Source organism: Epinephelus fuscoguttatus, linkage group LG10 (assembly GCF_011397635.1).
Source record: "Epinephelus fuscoguttatus linkage group LG10, E.fuscoguttatus.final_Chr_v1".
Lineage (NCBI taxonomy): Eukaryota > Metazoa > Chordata > Actinopteri > Perciformes > Serranidae > Epinephelus > Epinephelus fuscoguttatus.
In genome coordinates, this window is record NC_064761.1 from 16,911,833 (window position 1) to 16,935,365 (window position 23,533).

The 23,533-nt window shown below is 40.0% G+C and overlaps 1 protein-coding gene across 3 annotated transcripts in view; it reads right to left on the minus strand.

Moving 5' to 3' along the window:
* The window catches only part of pde4ba (phosphodiesterase 4B, cAMP-specific a), a 193,668-nt gene that overhangs the window by 79,021 nt on the left and 91,114 nt on the right, over positions 1 to 23,533 (minus strand). The window contains exon 1 of one of the 3 annotated variants that reach the window (XM_049589021.1): positions 15,932 to 16,684. The exons of the other annotated variants lie outside the window; for them this stretch is intronic. Within the exon in view, the coding sequence (XP_049444978.1) occupies positions 15,932 to 16,032 (101 nt within the window). The 5' untranslated portion in view covers positions 16,033 to 16,684. Of the gene's footprint in view, positions 1 to 15,931; positions 16,685 to 23,533 lie in introns of those variants that run through there. 3 annotated transcript variants of the gene reach the window in all.

Consider the following 23,533-nt stretch of genomic DNA (forward strand, 5'->3'; position numbering starts at 1 on the left):
TGTTAAATGTCTCATCGCATCTCATCATTTTTTGAGATTTTGCTCTTCTGATTGTTTTAATCTTGCTTTTTCTGCAAACAGGTCTCCATGCTACGTAGCGAGATTATCCTCCTGCACCCAAAATGCTGTCGAAACTTTCATTGATTATGTAGCCTCCATAATTCTCGACCGGGAAACGAGGCACAGAAAAAACTTAAAACCTAGATACGACCCCATCACCAAGATGTTGATCACACAGGACCATTATCATCACACAAACTCTGTGTTTGGCAAAATACAGTAGGTCATCTGTGGCAGAATTTTTACTTGACAAATTACTGACTTGGCCAATTTGCATGGGATTAAGATCACAGACAATGTTGGTCCCCAGGTAATACTTCTGTACAAACAGGGCTTTTAAAAAAAAAAATCATTAATATAATGTGTGATTTACATAAATCACACAGGCAGTATCTCTGTATAATGAATACTTTTACTTTTGACACTCTGTACATTTTGCTGATTCTGCTCCTCTACTTTTACTAAGTAAGGTTCTGAATGTAGTACTTTCATTTGACTTTACTAGACTACAGTATGGTAAATATTGAAGCATCTCAAATTTAAATGCTTTTCATTACTCCTACAGTAGCAACAGCTCCAGTTGACAGTCAGACTACAAAGCAGCTGTCTCTAAACTGCCCTGAACTGCACTTTAAACTCCAACCTTTTAAATTTAAACTCAGACGTCTTGGTGACTGATGCCAATGTCTGCGTCTAGTTTGGTCCCCAGGTGGCACTGACTGCACCCAACTAACTATCAAAGTCCCATCAGACCATGGAAAACAGAGCTAAGTATGTGTAACTATTTGATTTTGCGAGTTTGTTCTTGAACTTTGAAAAAAAGAGCATATGTGAAAATACTCTAAAGTTAAAGGTCCACTCACTAGCTTTTCTGAGCCGCATCTCTTTCTACAGAGTCAAGACTGTGAGATGCGGTTGAAAGTTCAAAAATTAAAGCTAAAAAATACTAACATTTATCATGTGGTGTTGTTTTTATCCCGGTCTACTTAACAAGACAAAGAAGGGATATCCAAGAATTTAACCTTCGAAATACAAGACAAAGAGAGACCTCGGGATCAAAGACCCTCTTCTATGAAAAAGGGATGTCTGGTGGTTTGGTGGATTAGAATAGAATTCAATAGAATAATGTTTATTCGGACATGTTTAAAAGAAACACACAAGCTTTGGTTAGAAAAAAAATATAAAATAAAAATATAATAATAAAGAAATAAAAAATGAAAGACATGAATAATCAAGTTGCGTAAAGTAAAGGTCAGCCATTCAGCAAGTCACAAAGACAAACCAAAGAAAACAACAACAACAACAAAAAAACAATCAAACAAAGAAATACAACTCGGAAACATATTTGCATATTTCACGTCCGAAAAGGAGCAGGAAGGAAGTGTGAATTTATCTAGTCTTACCCCTTTTTTCTTTCTATATTTTATCTTTAAAGGTAGGGTCTGGAGGATTTTCCAGTTGCTGTTTGTAAACACACATTCAAATTCGGCCCCTCCTATCAGGCTCAACTCTCCCGGGTGTACGGAGCCCGGAAGTCCTACCTTTAAACTTTATGCTGAACCTAAATTTTTAAGCTTTCTGCTTCGTTTAACATATACAACTCAAACAAATCAAGCAAGAAATCCATAAAAAGAACATTGCATTAGTTAGTGCATTTGTCCGGGAAACTATCCCCACTCGTACCACTCTCCCATGCTGTGTCTTTCAAGTACATGTACAGAACGACTTGGACGTCAGGCACTTGGATCTCGCATATGTTCTCTATACCTAAACATATATAAATGTCAGGTTACTCAGTCAACCAGAAGCATGCCGTCTGTTCAGAGACAGGGTGAGAACAGGGACTGCTGAGGGATCAAGAGGCCAAATGCCTTATTGCAATTATGAGCTTCCTAGTTAGAGGGGAAATAATCAGTCAACCTAGCATGAAAAGCACCAAAGCGTCACTGGATTTCATGACGCACAGTTGTGTTTATGTTTTTACAGGATGGCATGTCGTCTGTGTAACCTCCAAAGAACTACTGGGGATACTGATTCCCCGGGGATGGACATTTTTCAATTAATCGTAATAATTATGGTCCTGTATATGGAGAGTCAGTGATGTTTTCAGTGTTATGTTTCACTAAAGCAATCAGGAAGCACTCCCTCTGACCCTAAAATGATTTGCTAGGATGACACGACATTCCTTTCCCATGATCCAGCGGCATCTGTCTGGCTGATGAGCAGACTAACTGAGTGACAGACTCGCCCAAAGGATGACAGACTTAATGACAGATATGTAGGAAAGTTTTCTAAACTGTTTATTTGTTCATTTCATTAGATCTGCAGTGGTAACACTAGTTCAATGCTCCACAACATTTCAGCTCATGAAAACATTGACAATAACAGAAAGGAAGATGAATGTACTCATAAAGTAGTCTACCTACATCTGCATTTGATTCTCTTATGCTGTTTGTTAACCTGCCCTTTTCTACAGAAACCCTGACACAACTCTATGTAACATTTGTCACCAGATCTGAATCATATTTCAGGTACTGTTAGAAAATCTCCATCTGACCTGAAATGATACTGGACTGTAGTCAGTAAACATGTCAATAAATCTACTGGGAGGCCAAACCATTAAGTGCTTTAAAGTTTATACAGCACGTAGAATTTTGAATTTGATTCTGCATTTCACTGCGAGCGGACTAAAAAGTTAAAGAAAAAGGGTTTTAAGAGAAACATCTTGTAGTTAAAGTTAACTAACAAGCTAAAAAAAGGCACAAAATCACCACATAAATCGGTAAACAAAGCCATATTTATGTGAAATATAACACGGATTCCCAGAGACCTGAACCGTAGTTTAGACCTGTTGTCGTTAGAAGTGGGGGAAAAGTTGATACAGCATAGTGTTGAAATATCTTGCTTGGCAATATTGCATCAATTCATGGACGCAGAGTAATTATTTTTATTATATAAATCATTAATATTGCAGATACAAATCAAACTTTTGGTAAAATCAGTTGCTTTTTCAGTGTATTAGATTCATTTTACTGCAATCAAAATGATTAAAGTGAGATGAACAGACTGAAAACATATCAGACCAAACAGATGTTGACATGGTTTTCTTTTGGGGACATTATTTGTAGTTTGAAAAAGAATATCAATCACAATATATATCATTGCAATACTCAGTATATCGCAAAAAACTGCATTAAAATCACAATAATATTGTATTGTGACAATATTATACCATGGAGCTTCTGGTGATACCCACGCCTAGTTGTAGCTGAATTTACAATTGACAAAGAGGACACTAGGGGACACATTTTCTGACATGGACTAACATCTGACCTGCATAAACATCTTTTCTTATGAAGAGCCCTTTTTAAAATTTGGTGGAATTCAGGATGAGGCAGCAGCCATGGGTAACAAAAGGCAGAGACTTAACTGACCAAAAAGTTCAAGAAAAAGGTTTTAAAAACTATCTTGTACTTAAAGTTATGTCACAGGCTAAAATTGGTACATAATCACTACATAAATCAGTAAACAAATTCATATTAATGTGAAATATATCACCGATTACAAGAGACATGAACTGTACTTTAGACCTGTTGTGGTTAAATCTACATCTGACGAAAGAGACATTGGGGGCCAAATTCTCTGACACGGACTAACATCTGTCATGCATAAACTTTTTAATGTGAAGAGTCTTCATTTAAAATTCGGTGGAAAGTGGGATGAGGCAGCAGCTACTGTAAAGCAGCCAAGAGTAACAGAAAGCAGAGACTGCACTGAAAACATCCAGTGACAGAAAGTTAAGATAGCGAAGGTGAGTGGAAAGGTTTGTGACAAATAATACATGTTTTTTTTTCTTCTGGGAAATGACTCCACTTCCCAGCTCTGAGACAATGGTGCTGTTTCAGGTCACCGGCCAGTACTGTCAGTCTCATTTACCGGTAGAGTGGGATAACTCACTATCCTGCGTGTTGAGTCATGTGACTGTAGGTGTGTGGGGAGTCATCATTATTTTACACCCTGTAAAGTACAGAATTGCTGAGATGGATTGTGGAGCAGGGGTTATCATCGCATTTGAAACATGGCGACATTAGGGCAGCAACTAACAGTTTTTTCCAGTGTCAATTATCTGCTGACTATTTTCTCGACTAATTTCTCGACCTGTTTAATTTCCCAATCCAAGACGTCTTTAAATACAATGTTTTGCCTGACGAACAGCCCCACAATCATAATCTATTTAGTTTATGGTCATATAAGGGCTGGGCAATGTATGAATATTATATTGATATTGTGATATGAGTGTAAATATCGTCTTAGATTTGGATACTGTAATATAAGTGTTGTCTTTTCCTGGTTTTAAAGGCTGCATTACAGTAAAGTGATGTAATTTTCTCAACTTCCCAGACTGCTCTAGCTGTTCTTTTATTTACCTTTACTCACTTAACCATTGTATCTACATTACTGATGAGTATTTATCAAAAATCTCACTGTGTCATTTGAGAAAGCACCAATAGTCCACCCTACAGTTGTCGATATTGAGGTATTTGGCTAAAAAATATGCTGATAGGTTTCCTGGGCGGCACGGTGGTGCAGTGGTTAGCACTGTTGCCTCACAGCAACAGAGGGTTCCTGGTTCGATGCTGGGTGGGGGAGCCCTTCTGTGCAGAGTTTGCATGTCAGTGTGGATTTTCTCCAGGTACTCCAGCTTCCTCCCACAGTCCAAAGACATGCAGGTTAATTGGTGACCCTAAATTACCTCAGTCAGGTGTGAATGTGAGCGTGAATGGTTGTCTGTCTCTTTGTGTCAGCCCTGTTATAGTCTGGTGACGTGTCCAGGGTGTACCCTGCCTCTTGCCCAATGTCAGCTGGGATAAGCTCCAGCCCCCCCGCGACCCTCAAGAGGATAAGCGGTTAGAAAATGGATGGATTTGGTTTCCTCCATATCACTCAGCCATATGTCATGTATGACATAGAGAAGCATCGAATGGTCAAATCTCAGAAGCTGATCCCAGCAACTGTGTTATCAAAATAGTTGCAAAATAATTTTCTGTCAATCAACTAATATTTGCAGCTCTAAAAAATGGGGCAAAAGTACATTTGGCAGCTGTTTTTGGTCCAATTTAAGTCTCAGCTTAATCAGTTAGGTAGTAGTCATGTGTAAAGTCCTTGAGGTCGAGCGGTCACATCATCATTTGATACATTGTTTTTATAAAAACATCAATGATAGCCACTATAAAGACACCACAGAAGAAAACTGCAGAGTATTACTTATAAGTAATTTTACCTCAGCAATCTTCACAATGTGTAAGATCATTCTTGTAAGTTTAGTCTGCAGGTCAAAATAAATCTATAGATGTGTATGTTGAGAAGTCTACAGTGCACACACTGAGATATGTTTATTTAAAGGCTTAAATGTCACAAAGAGGTCTAAAAACCTGTTATGTGAAAACAAATGAAGAGTTGAATGTGACATGAAGCTATATTTTAACTTGCAAATCATAAAAACTGTATCAACTAGCATGTCTTTATTTTACTGTAACGGTTGAATTGTCTTATACAGTACATAATAAAAACCTCTCACTGTTCAGCTGAGTAAGCTAAAATTCATAAAAGGAGCTGACAGTCTGTTAAGCAGGAACAGCTTTCAAAAGGAAGGAGTCACACAGTGCCGCAGACGGAGAGACAGAGCATTCTTATACTTTGAATTAATCTCTTCCTTCCTGTGTGTTATGGTGAGTGGAAACCAGTGACCATTTGTCTCTCTGGTTGTGCAAACAGAGGTGCCATGGTAACACCTCCTGTTTGTCTTAGGGTGAACCAAGGTTTAAATATCGTTTCTTAAACACTTGAATCAGATTTTGCTCTGTTATTGCATGAGCAATTCTACTAATGTCAACATTCGTGTGCCTTGAAAAATCAAAGATAAAAAACATCTGTTCCACGACACCATCGGTACAAGTTCTTGTCAATATGTATCCAAGACAAACAGGACTGACGGAGAAACGGAGTGATGCCCCAGGACAAGCAACAGATCCTAAAAAGACCTTCCTGTCTAACCAGCCGGATCGGTGAAATGTGCCAGGGCCCTGAAATGCCCCCTGAAGGATGATGAGCCGATTGAGCGATCCCATTAGGCTGCGCAAAAATAGCAGCTGAAATGTTATGCTCACAGTAAGATCACAGTAAGATCTCCCTACATGAATCTGCAGCACCAGTATCTAAAAATAGGTTAATAACCCGAGCTAGTCTAAACATGCACATGCTGAAGCAGACATTTCCCAACACATGATCTCAGAAAACTCTACTGGAGCAAAAGATAACACTTTAACAACCAAGGACTCAAAACATCTAAATGTTTAACGGACGTCTTCACTGTTAAACACTGATCTATTTCTACATCCAGTGTGAACACATCAGTGAGGCTACCTTTACTCACAATGGGCATGTTTATAGCTGCTCAGCTGCTGATTCACTTAATGATGCAATATAAAGATACTGAGCCAGTACTCAAACTCAAATTGATTACATCAGTGTGAAATAATCAACACCAGACACATTTCATTAAGGCAATCTGAACTACTTCCAGTGATTTGCAGCGCTTGACTCAAAGCTACAGTTGGTAACTTTTATGAAGATAATTAAAGCCTCGTTTCCACCGAGCAGCACGATACAGTACAGTTCAGTTCAGCCTGTTTATTTTGTTCTGAAAATTTCAGCATGCAACCCCGTTCTGTGGATGATAAATGAGGTGCAGACTTCCATCTGTGTCACCGGTACGAGGAAATAGCCTACAGTGAGTGTTGCACAGAGCAGTGAGTGACAACAACCCCGCCCACATTTAAGAGTACTGGTTGCAGTGGAAACACTAGGGTCTAGGTACCATGTCTGAAGGGTTACTTTTAGTTCCAAAGGAACCATACTGAAAGTGTTTGGTGGAAACGGGGCTTACTTGTCATATTTGGTAAAAGTGTCACAATATTCTGAAAGATGTACATGAGACAGACTGTGGCGCGGCAGCAGCAACCAATCAGAGCCAAAGAGTCTCGACCACAGCTATCAATCATGTGAAACGCTTCTTGAACTGCAGTCAAACTGTCAAACTAGGGAGCGCTGATCAAATATGAATCAAGATTCTGTCACTGCATTGCCTATTTCTCTCCTCAAATGTTTTTAGAAACATTTTAGTGTACTGTTTAGCCAGCCCAGTCTCACTTCAATGTCGTCATAATCTGGCGCCTGGGAAATGACTTGCGGCATGAGATACCAATGAAAAAATGCGTCCTTTAACATCGGCATGATACACGGTCAGTTGCCGTCATAGCTTCACAGCACCCGGCAGCACTGGGGAAAATGCGGCAGGACAAGGACAAAAGTTAAGGTGGCGAAAGTCCAAGTGGGGCGGGCAGAAGAGGTGGTGGATGGGTCCAACAAACATCAGCTTTCACCCGAGAGAGCGGCATACGCGTCCCATAAGATTCTAAAGCCAAACTCTGTTCTCTTTTCCTAAAACTAACTGATTTCTTTTGTTGCCTAAACCCCACCGTGGTTTTTTTTTTGCCTAAACCTAACCATGAGTTTTTGTTGCCTAAACCCAACCGTGTTTTTGTTGCCTAAACCTAACTACGTGTTTTGTTGCCTTTGTTTGTTGTTGAAAGAAAAAAAGGTCAATCTGCGCAGCTATACAGATGTAATGCATTTATTTGAAAGAGACTCTATGTAAATAATAAATTTCCTATGAAAACGGAAGTGTATCTTAAAAGAAGAGAACTTGACACAGTGTACCAGAACGTCAACAACCAACACACCCAGGGTGCCTTGCACATCACATGTGGAGGTGGAAAGTCTGTGACCACAACGTGACGAGGTTGAGAATGTGTTGGTTTAGCTGTAAAATGATAAAGGTGGTCCAGTGCTGGACGGTGTGTGGTACAATGTCTAACTGTATCCAACATGGCGGCAGGAACCCAAATGTTCTCATTTTACAGCTAAACAGTACACTAAAATATGTTTCTGATAACATCTGAAGTGAGAAATAGGCAATGCGGTAACAGATTCATATTTGATCAGTGCTGCCTAGTTTGACAGTTTGACTGCAGCTCACAAAGCAACTGACACTCCTCAGACTCCTCAGCTCTGATTGGTTGTTTTCATTCACAAGCAGGAAGGCCATTGGAAATCTTACAAAGGCAATAGAGTAGGCAGAGAAATATGATTTTTTTTCACAGTTCATCTGTTTCACTCTATGCTGTGTGAATATAGAGACATTTGCAAATAAAAAAAATATTTTTTAAATAAAAGATACCAACTGTAGCTTTAACTTCAGATTTTACAGAACATATCCACGGATATGAGCCCTAAATGTGGATTTATGCTCAATGCATGAGGTGAACTGGAGTCCTGCCATAGATACCTACAGCACAATGTAGGTTGAGCCTTGATAGCACCACCAAAACACTAGCCACATGTATTGCACATGTTCATGTTGTATCCTCCTTTAATCACCATATTCCAGTCACTGTGTTTACAGTCATTCAGTCACAGTGGATAGATGGTTTGAAGTGAAGATGTCTTTGTGTTGCTGAAAAGCCGCACATTACTGTGTCTTTCTTCAACTTCCCTTAACGTTCAATATCGCCAATCTCTACTGGCATCAGAAACTTGTAGGGGGAAACACAGGAAGCCCAAGCTGACCAATCACAGCTCTTGTGGCTCCCATGTGGTTACCATGTAGCTCTGATGTGTAGTTACATTTTTGAGGAGGCAATGCTGAAGCTATGCTGTAACCCTTTAAACGCCCAGCTATAAATACAACTTAAACAATGCTGATTCCATATAAAGCTTTGTTGGCTCCGGGTCACAGTATAATGCAGTTTGTTTCCCACTTCCCCATATTGATAAGATTTACTGTTGAGCTGCAACAGCTGTGACAATTTTGTTGAAGCTTGTACTCTTAGACAAGGAAACTGTTCCTCTGCCCTACACACCACACTAATGGAAACATGAACCAACATTGCTAACCTGTAATTTATGAAACAGGCATTACATGAAGCTAAAACCATGCTGAGAATCAAATATGTCCTGTGGCCATTTCCAATCTGAGGAAAACCAGAAATCCAGCTCGACACATACACGCACTTATTAATAGAAATTAGGCCACTAACGTAATCAGGACTTGCGCCAAGTCATTATACACGCACATTTGGGTACAATGTCATCTAGCAGATGCTCTCGTTTAGAAATCATTTACAGTCTAAATACAAAGCCACATGTCACACAATTTCAGGAAACACAAAGCAGAACTGGTCCGAAAGGTGAGATGACGACAGTTGTGATGATGATGATGGATCGGGGCTGCGGGTGACTCAGTGTGTGTGTGTGTGTGTGTGTGTGTGGGTGAAGTGGGAGATCATGTAGAAGGGGACAGTATGATGGACGCCTGAAAGAGGAATTGAAATGTACTGTAACTGGGAGGAGGACAAAGAAAATACAAGTGAAAACTACTGAAAGTTGCAGAAAATCACTGCAGCTTTGAATTGCTTAAAAAATATTCCTGAGCTAGCTAACTGCAGTGTGGCATCTCTTTTCCAGTGCATTCGGTGCTCTGTATAGATGGGCTACTTGCAGTCACTCGCAGGCTCTCATTGAACTGGTTGTGCTGGAACTACAACTCCATTAATCCATTAATAACTTCCTGTTCAGTAGAGCTAAACATTTAAGGAAGATGGACTTGGCATATAAGCGATGGTGGAAAGTAACGAAGTGCATTTACTCACGTGCTGTACTTAATCGCAGTTTACTTGAGTTATTGTACTTTATGCTACTTCATACTTCCACTCATCTATATCATTTCAAAGAGGAATGTTGTACTTTTAACCCCTTGACAGCTGGAGTTATTGGTCACTTTCCAGATTAAGATTTTACATGAAAATATGTGATAAGATGATAATCTTATTAAATTAAATACAATGCTTTGGTCAAGAGTTACACAACCTTTTTTGCTTGTGATTCCTTCAATAAGTTAGTGTGCATGTGGAGCTCTTCGTCATGTTTCTGTGAGTTGTTTGCTGTTCCACCAAAGTGTGACTTCCCCTCTAAATCTCATCAGATGGTTTCATTTGAATAATTGCTCCAGGCCAAGGGAGGAAAAGTTATCCAACAAATCTGTTCAGCAGTCCTTTTCTCTTACCACTAAACCACCTAGCTTTATATGAGATACTTCACTATATTGTGCAATACTAAATTAACTCCATCTTAACTGGTTACCACAGTAAAACTCTCCAGATGCATGGATGCATCAGTCGTACTTCTCAGTGGTGTAATATAATGAAGTATTATTACTTTACAGTAGTTGAGTATTTTTTAGGGAGTATCTCTACTTTACTTGAGTTTTCATGTTTCTGTCAACTTTGACTTAGACTGAAACTATTTTACTCCAGTTTTACTCCAATATCCATGCATTTCTATATCCTATGCATTTTCGTTACCTTGTTACTACAAAAATAAAATCAGAAGGTTTGGCAAGTCAGTGGTCCTAGCTTAAAAGTTAGATCATAGGTTGATCACATAAGGACAAGTGCAAACAAGCACTCTAAAATCCACAGTGATTTTGGCTAAAGTCATTTTCTGGCAAGACTTCTGTATGTTTACTCAAGTATGGCTTTTGGAGCCACAGTGACATTCTTTGTTTCATCTTTAGATAAAGCTGAGTACATGTAAAATAGATGCAGTTATTAAACTGAACACAGGGTGTAGCATTCATGTGAAGCACATATAGGTTGGCTCCAGGTGATGAGAATCAGGTGTGTGGAATGTGGAGGCAACCAGTTTTTGACCGTGTTGTGGAAGTGTGCTGAAAAGCAAAAGTGCACTGGACATTGGTTTATTGTTAGCCCAGAATATGTGCCCAGAACAAGTTCACCCATTCACACCTCGGTGGCTTGTTTAGACATTTTGTTTCCTTAAAAAGTCCCTACAATGGGTTTCAGGTCCTTCATCCACTACTGGCATTTCTTTCACTTTGATCTAGGAGTTTTAATGTGGGGCTTGTATATGTAATTAGGTATTTTTACATGAATGTATTGGTACTTTTACTTAAAGGTTCAGTGTGTACCATACAGGGGGATACATTGACAGAAAAGTAATAGCTTATAATATTCATAAATAGGCATGTGCCGGTATGAGATTTTGACGGTATGATAACCGTGGGCAAAAATACCACGGTAATCGGTATTTCCATGGTAATAATAATAACAACAATAATAACAATAATAATAAAACAGGCGTCGTCCTATTTTCGTACTCTACACTTTAAAACGGTAGGCTAATATTCGTTTGACCGTTAATGAACGACAGCACGTACCAGGCATCTCCTGTTAGTGCAACGCATCATCACACCAGTTGTTTAAATGTGTAATATAGACCCGTTAAAAGTAATAGAGCAGTTTCTTAACTTCACGATGGTGACTCCGCCCAGCAGCTTGTTGAGCTCCTCATCGTTGCGGACAGCCAGCTGCCGGTGACGGGGGATGATACAGGTGTTCTTGTTGTCGTGGGCAGCGTTTCCAGCCAACTCCAGGATTTCAGCGGTCAGATACTCCAGCACAGCCGCCAGGTAGATGGGGGCACCAGCACTGACACGCTCCGCATAGTTTCCTTGGCGCAGCAGCCTTTGAACACAGCCAACTGGGAACTGGAGCCCAGCATGGGAGGACCGGGTCTTTGCCTTGGCTCTGGAGGTTCTTCTGATAGCCTTAATGGTCCCACACCACCGACTTCGTCCTTTTCGCCGGTGGGAAAAGTTCAGCTTCGCCTCCTCCAGCCATGTTTGCAGTTTGCACGTGAGTGGATTTACATTGATCAATGACGTACTGACTGACTGACAGGCTGCCCCCCCCAATAATTGTGCTGACTGCAGCGGCTGCACGTGCATGATTTCAGAGTGTGTGCCAGTTAAAATGTATGACTGACACTGAGTTATTTCTGAGTTTTGAGTTCCTGAAGTTCCCATAATGAAACGTAGCGTAGGTTACACCGTCTGCCTTTACCGTCAGAACAGAAATGGGCGGTTAGTGACACCGTGACATTCTTTTACCGCGGTAAACCGTGACGCCGGTAACTGGCACATGCCTATTCATAAATAACATTTTATTAGTGTATAATTAATTACCAGAAACTGAGAACCATGTTTTCATCTCCTTAAAATGAGCCATTTTATCTACATACAAAGCAGGTCCTCTTCCACGGAGTTCACCATGTTGTTTCTACAGTAGCCCAGAACGGACAAACCAAACATTGGCTCTACATAGGGCTATTCTTGCATTTCTGTGTTTGCGTGTTTGCATGTTTTCTTGTCGACCACCATAGTTCTACATGCTTGGCACATGGGAGAAGTTTCAGTTGGTTGCAATGTTGCAATCTCACCATTAGATGCCACTAAATCGTACACACGAGACCTTTAAGTTAAGGATTAAAATACTTCTTCCACCATAACAGAAAGCAGAACCACTGTCTTAACCCTTACCATTCTTCCCCCAGTCATCATCATCATCATCACCAGCCCTAAAGTCTCCATCTTCTTGATCCCTCTAATCCTCCCAGCCATCCGTACTATCACTTGTTATCATCCTCGTCATTATCTTTAGTGCAATAATCACCATTATCACCATCAAACCCACCTCACAGCCACGCCAGCTTATTTAAACATTGACTACCCACTCAGAAATCTAAAGCCCTCGACCTCATAAACCACAGCATATTTTGATGAGTCCTCGCCACATTTTTCTGTGTATCCATCTCCATAACAACATATTACACCGTAAGTAAAGAGCATGCAAATAAAATACTGCTGAACCACAACCTCTACAACACAGTGCTGCACCCCACCCATGGGCAAGCAAGCACAAAACACTGTTATTCAAAAGTCCTGCTCTGGAAAGGAAAATGGGTCACCAAAGTGAAAAGAAATCTGGCTGACACGCTGACAGCTATTAAACATGTAACAAAATATAAGATGAAAGTGACGAGCAGCCTCAGGGTCAGGTTTGTTTACTTCCTAAAACAGATATGGACAATATTTTGAGGCAGTTCATGGTTATTCTTCCAACAAGTATGACTCAGAAACTCTGTTAAAGCCACGTTGTTTCAGTTGTGACCAATTACAGTCTTGTTACGGTTAATGCTGCTCTTTGCCCTAAAAGGCTCCGTGTGTAGTGTGTGCTCAGCATGAATAGCTGTCAGTGACGTCTAATTATTTATTTGCACGCTAACAGTTTCCACAAATGAACACGTTGGGTTTTAAGCATTAAAAAAAATGTCCTCACTAGAGAATTGCTCTTCCCATTGCTGGTCCCAGATGATCTGCGGTAACTTTGTCCTGACAAGTAGTGAAAAAAGAGACCCAGCACCCAGTAAAACCCTCTGTGCAGATTACAGGGGCTGTGAACTTTGTTATTATGCCGTAGGAATCCGGGTCACTGTCAAAATATTTGGTTAAGCCCATCTTCTGTCCTAGCTAGATGTGTGAGAAACACTCCTGGCACACACACAGTATACAGATTAATTAATACATCCTCACATACCATAAAAGTGTTGCTACATGTGTATGAACTTGTTTTAGGTTATGTACAAACAAAGGCACACAACATACCACAGAGAGAGGAAGCCAGCATAGAGTAATTATCCCCCGGTGCTCACGTGGGCCCTTTCTACCTGTCTATGATTAAAACACACAGCATGGCACAGTACAGTACACCATCTGTGTACTTCTGCTTTCTTTAATACAGTCCAGTACTTTCCACAGGAAACACTCAGTCATAGAGGTGGAACCCACCCAACTAAGAGGTGGATGTCTCCAGAACTCAACGTCTCCACACTTCCATGATTACAAATTAGAGCTAATTTGCTCTAAAGAGATAAAAACAAATAAGCGTTCAGCATTACATCTGTTAGTAAAAGTACCAGTATGGATCATGTGACACTAACGTTATGTTGTTGGGTATTTCAATAAACTGTGGCAGTGTCTCTTTTTCATGGCAGTGACGTCCCCTAAACCTTGCGACAGTCCAATCTAACAGTCTAGTGCGTCTCCAGCTGAGCCAGAATACCCACAGACAGTCCTCCTGGGGAGTGACCCAGCCTACTTTCTCACACTGGTTTATTTCTTCCTTGACTCAAACACACAAAAAGGTCTGCACTCAACATCAGCATCAGTGGCTGCGTAGTTTCAACCTCAGCTAAGGTTTTGAGACTTCAATCGAAACTTAAATTCACCAAAACAGCACTTGTAAAATAGTACTGTAGCTACTCTCTTCCACAGTCCTCCTCGGAAGGGAGGACGCTGCGTCACAGTGTTTATTACAGCTGATCAAATATGAAAATAAACTGTCAGACTAAGCAGGTGAGATAAGACAAATAATACACCACAGTGCTTGTATCTCACATGAGGAGCAAAACAAACAGATGGAGGTTGATGTTCATCCTGGAGCATAAACATCTTTCATTAGGGCAGGACTTAGTTTTCTATTGAAGGTTTAAACTATGGCTCAAACATGAATTCAGGATAATGTATGTAGGAAAACTATATTACACATTTTACATGATAATTGATCTTTGCTCTAATGATGGCTTTCAAGGAAATCCAAGTCAATTTTAGAAAATAATAATGTATTACAGTTAACTGATGATTGTCTCCAACCACTTTCCAATTATTTTAACATAGTTCAATCATGTGAGCTCTTAAATAAAAATATTATGTGGCGTCCAGACCAGGTTCTGTGTCTCTTTCCCAACTTATGTCATTCTTTGACATCTTCCTACCAGTGATGGTGCCTTATACTGCTTTAAGGGCAACAAAAATATTTGTAAATGAGCACCGTGGTGCAGAAATACCACAAAAACAATTAGGTTACATTCTTGAACTGAATCATAGTGTTTTATTTATCCCATGGTGACGCAATAAGTTTTGGATTGGTGATGTTTCAATACTTCTGGGGTAGGTAAGGTTTATTTAAAACAGAACTTTTCAGTATTTTACTGGAAAAAATAAGGAAACTCAAAAAGAATAAACTTAAGTTTGTGTAGCAGAAATGTTTTCTTCTTCATTTGTTTGTACATCATCTCGCACCCTCTGACCTCCAGCTTGAAAACCACTGTTTAAGGTAAATGTGTTGGCTCTGATAGGCACACACAGTAACGACTATGCAGACAGAGTCAGACAAGAATTCCTGCTTGGCAACAAAGCCAAATTTACCAGAGTTGCTAAAGGCTGAGGCGATCGGAGACCCTTCAATGTCATGTTTTTTTTTTTTTTTTTGTTTTTTTTTTTAAGTATTTCCCTCGGGTGGTGTGGTTGCGTCTCACAGACCAGACTATGATCACACTAAAAACGTTATAATGATAAACAAATTCGTCTGAACAGTAACAGATATATTTGCATGGCAAACTACTTGACTCTCTTCACCGCAACATGGCAGCATGAAACCTATTCAGAACATCACTCTGCTAAAACTGTTGCTCCCCAAAAACCATAAAGCCTACTGACATGGGATTTTCTCATCCAAACATGTGACAGAGCATTTAACCACATTCCAGCTGAGGATTACTATAATGATGAAAAACACATGAGGGGATTGCTTGACATATGGGAAATAGGAAGTAAGACTATATATATACTAGATGCATACAAAGCAACATGAGGAGTTCAGGGATTCTGAGAAACACCACAAGGTTTAGTGAAGGGTTTCTGCAAGAATAAGTTCAGCTATTAGAGCCAGAGGTGAGTAAGAAGCTGAAAACTGACCCCAGATGAAACACTGCAAGGACAGAATTAAGTGACAGACGACATGAAGTGTGTGTGTGGTTATCTGTGCGTCCTAACCTGTGAGTATGGCCATGGTTGGCGGCGTGGAGTCTTCTGATGACTTCCTCACTGAAGTCAAAATGAACCCTTCCTCTGGCACAGGGTGAACGCCGGTACATCGCCTCGACACACACTCATGCACTCATGCACACACTACGCAGCGCATACCATCACAAACATAACCACAAACGAGATCGACTAGAACACACCCAGAGTGTTAACAACACAAGTGGAGCATTTCACACACGGACCAAGCATACGGTGTCAAAGTCACTCATTATCACACACACATTTCACAAGTCAGCATCATCAGTGGCACACAGTAGCACGTACACACACCTCTCACACGCTTAATCTTACAAAACTCACTGAGATCACACAACTTCAAATGAAAAGCATCAAATGTATCTATCAGTTACTACAAAACAAGCTCCATCACACACACGTTCACCTCATACAAATAGCATCACGTAACAATACATCACTTATTGGCTCCACAGTCATACATTTACACGGCCGTTTAAAAAGTTACTCAGCAGGTTATCCATCAGCCTTCCTCTCCTTGGCACAAACAGAAAACAGCAAGCAGGTATCCAAACACCTTGTCCACACACTTGATCTCACGTTACACACACAGCAGCAACATAAAGCAGCAGTCCATACGTCACATCACGGAGCTCTTTAAGCCCTCGTTCACACTCTGACACTGTCTACTCTCTGTGGCGGACTCTTCGTCACAGGCTATACTTCCTCCCCATGGTGTGTGTGTGTGTGTGTATATGTGTGTGTGTAGTATGCGTGTGTATGGAGCTCTGTTCCCTTCAGAGTGGCCCAGCAGAGTAAGGAGGGACATCCAAGTTCTGGAGTGGAATCACTGGAGTGGAGTCATAATTCATCCATCACTCACAACCTTGTCAGCTTCAGTTAACGCTGTGTGTATTAAAAAACATACAGAAACACACTGGCTACACACACACACTGCTACTCAAAACATAAACCACCCACACTGTATTTGTATAAGTGCTGTATTTTACAAACCATGATGATTTAAGAGAGCTAAATTTCCATGAAACTGCTTTTCTAATTTTGGTCTTTTTTATTGCACCATTTGAAAATATATATAAGCACCTCACATAAATGTATACTGTCTTGTAAGCTGGCTGATATATGTTCATACCACAGTAGTATAAATGGCAACACTTGACTGTAAGTCCCCTTATTGAGCATGCATAGGTAATATATAAAAAATATAAATTGTTTAACAACACATATAATGTAGTTGTTTAGACTGAGCAATGGCAACATAGTTTTAGTAATATGTCTTAGAAATGTCCTTATAGCTGCTTCAGAAACCCATTTACTGAACAAAAGAGTGTTTATCTAAGTGTCACTCTGGCAACCTGGTCTACCTTAACTGTCAGTGTGTGTGTCTGTGAGGGGAAGAGGTGGCATCTGGTGCTCTCACAGGGGGCTGCAGTGCCTAATGACAATGTACAGTACAGTAGAGTACAGTACAGTGACATCCAAGACCTCATATACTGTGGTAACAGCGATGATAGAGTTGTGATTTATAGAAGCAGACACGATACTTGACTAAAAAACTGTGATGCTACTGCAGGATGTCCAATCTGGTTGAATTACCAACTGCTCTATGTTGTCCAGGTTTTGACTGTGCAAAATTTGCACAGAGAAAAGCTTCTGGAAAATATTAGAAAGTCATTTTAGCCGACAGCATTTCAACAAGCTGCTGTGGTGCTACATGCATATTGTTGTATTTTACTATTATTCTATTTTTATTTTATTGATGTGTATTTTATGCATGAAATCAAACAAATGCATCATTTTCTATGTGAGTAAATTTAACTGACAATATTTGCTTTGGGTCAGTAGAGGACAACATGCGACATTTATCTGACAATTAAAGTTACTATTTAGCTAACCCTAACCCCCCCTAACCCTTTCCCCTTACAAAAAAGGCAGTGTGTATTTGGGGCTCATTGTCACATTTCAGATGTCTGTGAGTGTTTAGCACCTCTACCAAAGAAAGATTTCCTCTCTAAATAAATCAGCATTTCAAGCATTGATCATTTGTCATTTTTATGCACCCAATCTTTCTGGCTGAATACCCAGAAATGGACAATATTTTCTTTGCTCCCTTGAGATGACTGAAAAGAAACACTAACACAAATTTACTGTGTTTCCACTTCTATTACTCAAAAAGAAGAGTTACAATCTGTATATAAATGAATGGACAAACAAGATAAAACTGGCTGCATGAGTAACTCTCTCCTATTTCTCATAACCTCCTAAAACAGTAGTCATGAAACTCAACACAGAAAAGCCTTCCTGACTGACAACTAAACTGATAAGTATTACACTCAGGATCATGACAACACAAGCATGCTCCCTCGTCATTTATTTGGAAATGATTCAGAGTGATGACACATAGCACATACACTTAACAAAACACTTAAAGGGCGGAGTTGGGTCACAGAAGCCAGAACTGAATCACTACTACATTCCCACACTGCAGCTCGCCCCACTGCTTCACAATACGCACAGAGATCAGAAATGGGAGAGGCGGAAGATGCGGTAGCCACAGGGCTCTGTGTATCCTGTGCGACAATGGCAGTGACATACCTCCTTAATTTGCTTCCGAGGGTTAACCATTGAAGAGGAAGACATAGAGAGAGCTCCTCCTCGTGCTATTATGGCCATCATCTTTATTTCACCAGTGGGAACTGGTGCAGATTGTAGAAAAAAAAAGACTTACAATTTATCATGACTGTAAATGTAATGGGTTATAAAAGACTAAAGACAAAGTGCTACTGGAAATCATGTTCAGTTTTTTTAAATGCCATGCATCGTTATCGCAAAATATAGAAACAAGGATTGTTTGTCGTGTCAAGATCACCATCTAAATGAGCCTAAATATTGTCATTTAAAGACAAAGCCCTGTCTGTTTAATCTACGGTGTCTACAGTGTTACATAATTTAGTGGCATTAAACTGTTATATGCTGCTCAAAATAAGTAGACCTCCATTTGAGTTCATAACTGCATCTATAAAACAGACCCCAAAACCATAATCTACATAAGTGCTTATGTACAGCACATGTACTTATATTTTTAACATTTACAGTTTAATTTCAACTGGTTATTCACAGTTATATCAAACACTATAAACTGGCAAAAAGACTGATGGTGTTTATAAGGTGCTGCTGTGTTTTACTAAAATTAATTAAATGTAAATCTTTTTGCCAAGATGCAGCAGCATTATAAGCAAAACACAAATATAACAAACACTACTGAATTTATCTCCAGGCCTATTCATAGAGTATAAGGAAGTATGTGTTGCTGTAAAATCTGTAGATGAAACCAGGGCACCTGTACAAACTGACTACAGTCCACAGCCCAAAACAGCCACCAGTGTTGATGAGTAAAAACCATAGACTCTTCAAACTCTTATGTATCAGTAAACTGAGACAAGACCTCCTTGTGAACATAAGAGGGCATCGTTTCCTCCACTGATAAAGAAAACTAGCTTTTCAGGCCTGCATCCACAAGATGGCAGTGTGTTACTGTATCATACAGCCTCCACTTACACCATAAAATTCACATTTACAGGATGTGGCATGCAAGATGTGCCACCAGATGAGCCATGCCCTGTGGAATGTACTCAGAGCTTGAATTGCAAAGGATGTGACGGTAGAGACGGTAAAGATGTTGGTTGTGAAGCAGCAATGAAGTTACTGTGACGAGAGCCTGTATCCCCGACATCATATACCCAAATTAGTGAATTAGGTTAATAGGTGGGTATGCTCTGAATAGATAACAAGATGCCAGGGAGCTCAATAGATCTGTGAAAACCTTTAATTACATGACAGGAATCTTTACATTACTTGGTTGATGCAATTTAACCTGTGTTTACTGACATATGTTGATGCAGTTAGCTCCTTTCATTCAACTGGATCCCTGTATTTGACTCATGTCTGGCATTTTATCATTTGTCTCGTTGCAAAACATTGTTTAGTGAGATAATGTATGTCTATAATCTGGATGCAAACTAATGCTAAAGCTTGTACATGCTGAACAACACCTGACATTTTTTGATCTGCAACTTTAAAAGGGTTTCACTTAGGAGCAGAGAACCATAATTAAACATCGATCAGACATCCATTTGACGGCTTAAGAGTAGCCTGTCAAATTGTCGCTGGCAGACGGCTCCTCTGGCTTGTCCTTGTGATTTAAATTGATATCACACTGCAGATGCCACAGCCGAAGAAAAAGACAAACTTCAGCAAGATGACTTTTGTCTCAGTCTACCAGAAAGAGAAACTGCAAATAGAATCTCAGATGTTTCTGACAGAACCTGACAGGCACAACGTCACCTTTGACATGAAAGCTGTCTCTCTCGTACAAACACACACGCAATCACATTCGATTAGGATCAAACTACAGACATGGTCCCTGAGAGCTATTTAAATATGAATTCTAAACTTGAGAAAGGGAGTAAGAAGCAGATGGAGTTCAGAGGGCAGACTGATAGAATGACAAGTCTACAAGACAGAGGAAGTTAAAGGAAGACAGACAGTGTGAAAGATATGAATGATATTGGATTGAATAGGTGTTATCAGTGGTTATCAGCCTAGTAGGTACTAGTAGGTTCAGAAGGCTGTTATCAGCCGTAAATGGCTATGTTTACTGCTAGAGGCTGACTTCTGGTGACCGTAGTAATCATAATAAGAGCAAAGAAGAAAGTAAGTTGACATAGTATAAAGAGCGTAAAAGTAAGGAACAGGACTGGTTCAGAGTGGCAGGCCCTCAGTTTAAACATTCATTCATATAACCTTCCACTAACAACGAGTGTCCTCCACAGATGTGTGACTTCATGTGAAGTGACACTTGGTAGTCTAGTGGAGCAGAGAGGGGACCCTGTTTGGGAAAACTCTCCGGTCTACATGTCACTTTCATAGTGTTGGTGACAGTGATAAATCAGCTCAGTGATAAAATGACCCTGATATGTGTGAGTGCGGGTTTATTTTTTTGCTATTGCCAAGGTTAACCCTTTTACTGCTCTTAAGATCGCACTGTGCAGTCTGAATTTGTCTTTTCATTCGTGTTCACTTCAATATCACAGGTGAGGTGATTATTGGGTTGCCACGGAGACGACAAGCATTACAAAGAAACACGGATCTCTGAGGTCTGACTTAAGCATGAGCATCACTCCAAACACTTCATTCATCATTTCTTTGCACTTGACATATCACTCACAGCTTCCAGTGGCCTCCATATAAACTGACAGAGGAGAAACGCAAGGGAAGAGTTGAAGTCAAAAAAGTGATAACAAGCCCTTATCCACCAGCTGTCACATTTGATTTTTAGATAGAGGGAGACGGGGTGTTTGACTGTCCTGCTGGTCCTACCACAACCTAGCTTTCTCTATCCCCCTCCCCCACCATCTCTCTCTCTGTATAAATCTAATTCCCCTCTCTGAAAAAGAGGGCACTGCAGTCAGTCCCCCTGTGATTAACCTAATCCCCTGATCGCAGAGCAGCGCTCCTCTCAGTGCCAACACCATACCGTATTTTGCATCAGCAGCAATCATGCTGTGATAGCCGGGGGGGCACGCTCGGAAAAAAATGTGTGAATTTTAAGCAGTGCAGAACGTAGCACCACTACTAAATTTACTACCAGCAAAAGCCATCAAAGCAAGATCTCACAAAGAGGGACCAACAGTACAACAGAGCTCGAGTATCAGCACACTGATGCTTGTGATACTTCACTGTAAGACTGGAACTTCTGGAGTGCTGCTGTGTGCAGTCACTGGTGCCAACGATAAAGTAGCTGTAGATTGTCAGTAAATACCTCCAAAATGTAGGTTGTTTCTACGTGTGTTAAATACAGAGTACATTACATGTGGGTGTGGAGGCTTTGGAGTTGTTTATAAGTACTTTGGACTGAGTTAGACTGTGTAGCAAAAGTAAAGTAATGAGCAGTGGTGAAAAAGGTATTCACATACTTTACTTCAGTAAAAGAACACTGTGGAAATATTAAATAATTAGTAAATGAGTAAAATGTATGCATTCAAAATCTTACTTAGTAAAAGTATGTAAGTGTTATCAGCTAAATTTACTTATAAAACTTATTTATAAAACAAAAAGTACTCATTCTGCAGACAAATGGTCCCTGTCAGTGTTTATACTATGTTCTATTATATCTAATGTTCTTGGTTCCTGGTGCATTTATGTGTATGTAACATTTTGTTGCTCTAGATGTTTAAAGTTTTGCTTATTTGAAGTCCTTTTTATAGTGATGGGTAGTTAAAACATTGGATTATATTACATAAAATCATCATATGTTTGCAGCGTTGCTGTCCTGTGAGAACCACATATCTCTAAAAAGTCTTCTCTTCATGGTGTCAGAAAATCAACCAGCTTTCAGCTTTGACGCTGAATTTTCCCAGCTGATCCAAGAGGGTTTCTGAGGAGTTTATTTTGTTTAAGAAGCTGAAAACATTCTGCACCAATAAAGAAACACTTAAGCCTTTAGTTTAACAGGGGGAAAAAAAATCAAATTTAAAACCCTCAAATTTGATATGTGGTTTTTCCTGGCCAGGAAGGGTATGAAAAATGTAATCTGAAAAGTAACTAAAGCTGTCAGCCAAATGTAGTTGAGTACTAAGTAAAATATTTGCCTCTGAGATGTAGTGGAGTAGAAGTATAAAGCTGCATAAAGTGGAAATACTCCAACAGTACGAGTGCCTCATATTTATACTTAAAGGTCCAGTGTGTAAGATTTATGCAGATTTAGTGGCATCTAGTGGTGAAGACTACACATTGCAACCAGCTGAAACTTCTCCCTGTTAGATTCCTTCAGTGTTCATTGTTCAGGAGGGTTTTACTGGAAGCCAAATTATCCGCAGAGGACTCCTTCTTCTCTAACACAAACGGACCATGTGATTAAAACTGGTAAAAACACTGAAGAGAGCAGTTTCATGATACAAATCAGTGTTTCTCCTACGCTGTTTGGCATGTTGCAGGCAGACTGCAATCCCAGCACCTGCTAATGTATGCTCACCTATTTTCTGATCCAAAAGTTAAGGAGGTAACAGAAACACACATATTGTATTCCATTTCTGCCAATATATCTCCCTAAATCCTACACCCTGGCCCTTTAAGTACAGCACTTACTACTACTAGTTACATTCCACCACTGGTAATGAGTAAAGTAACTTATTACTTTTGCTCCCGAGTCAGTAGCAAAGTAAGATAATACACTTTTATTGAGTCTAACAATGGCAGCAACATTGTTTTGAGATCTGGATATGAATATGTTCAGATGATGACACTATGTTGTTATAGCAAGATTTGATGATCTACTCTGTGTGTGTGTTTGTACATTTCATCTTACCAGCAAGTGCAGTCGATGACACACGTACATGCATGTGTGTGTTGTGGTGAGGATATCTAAGTCTAAAGAACACGGTGGATGGTGTTGAGGGTTAGAGGGCTTGATCCTGACATAAGTACAGGGATTCAGGTAACAAGGCCCGAGCGTCCCAAGTTTTCTGTCACAGGCTCTCTCCTTCCTACGTCTAAACGTAGCACCTCTCCTCTTTT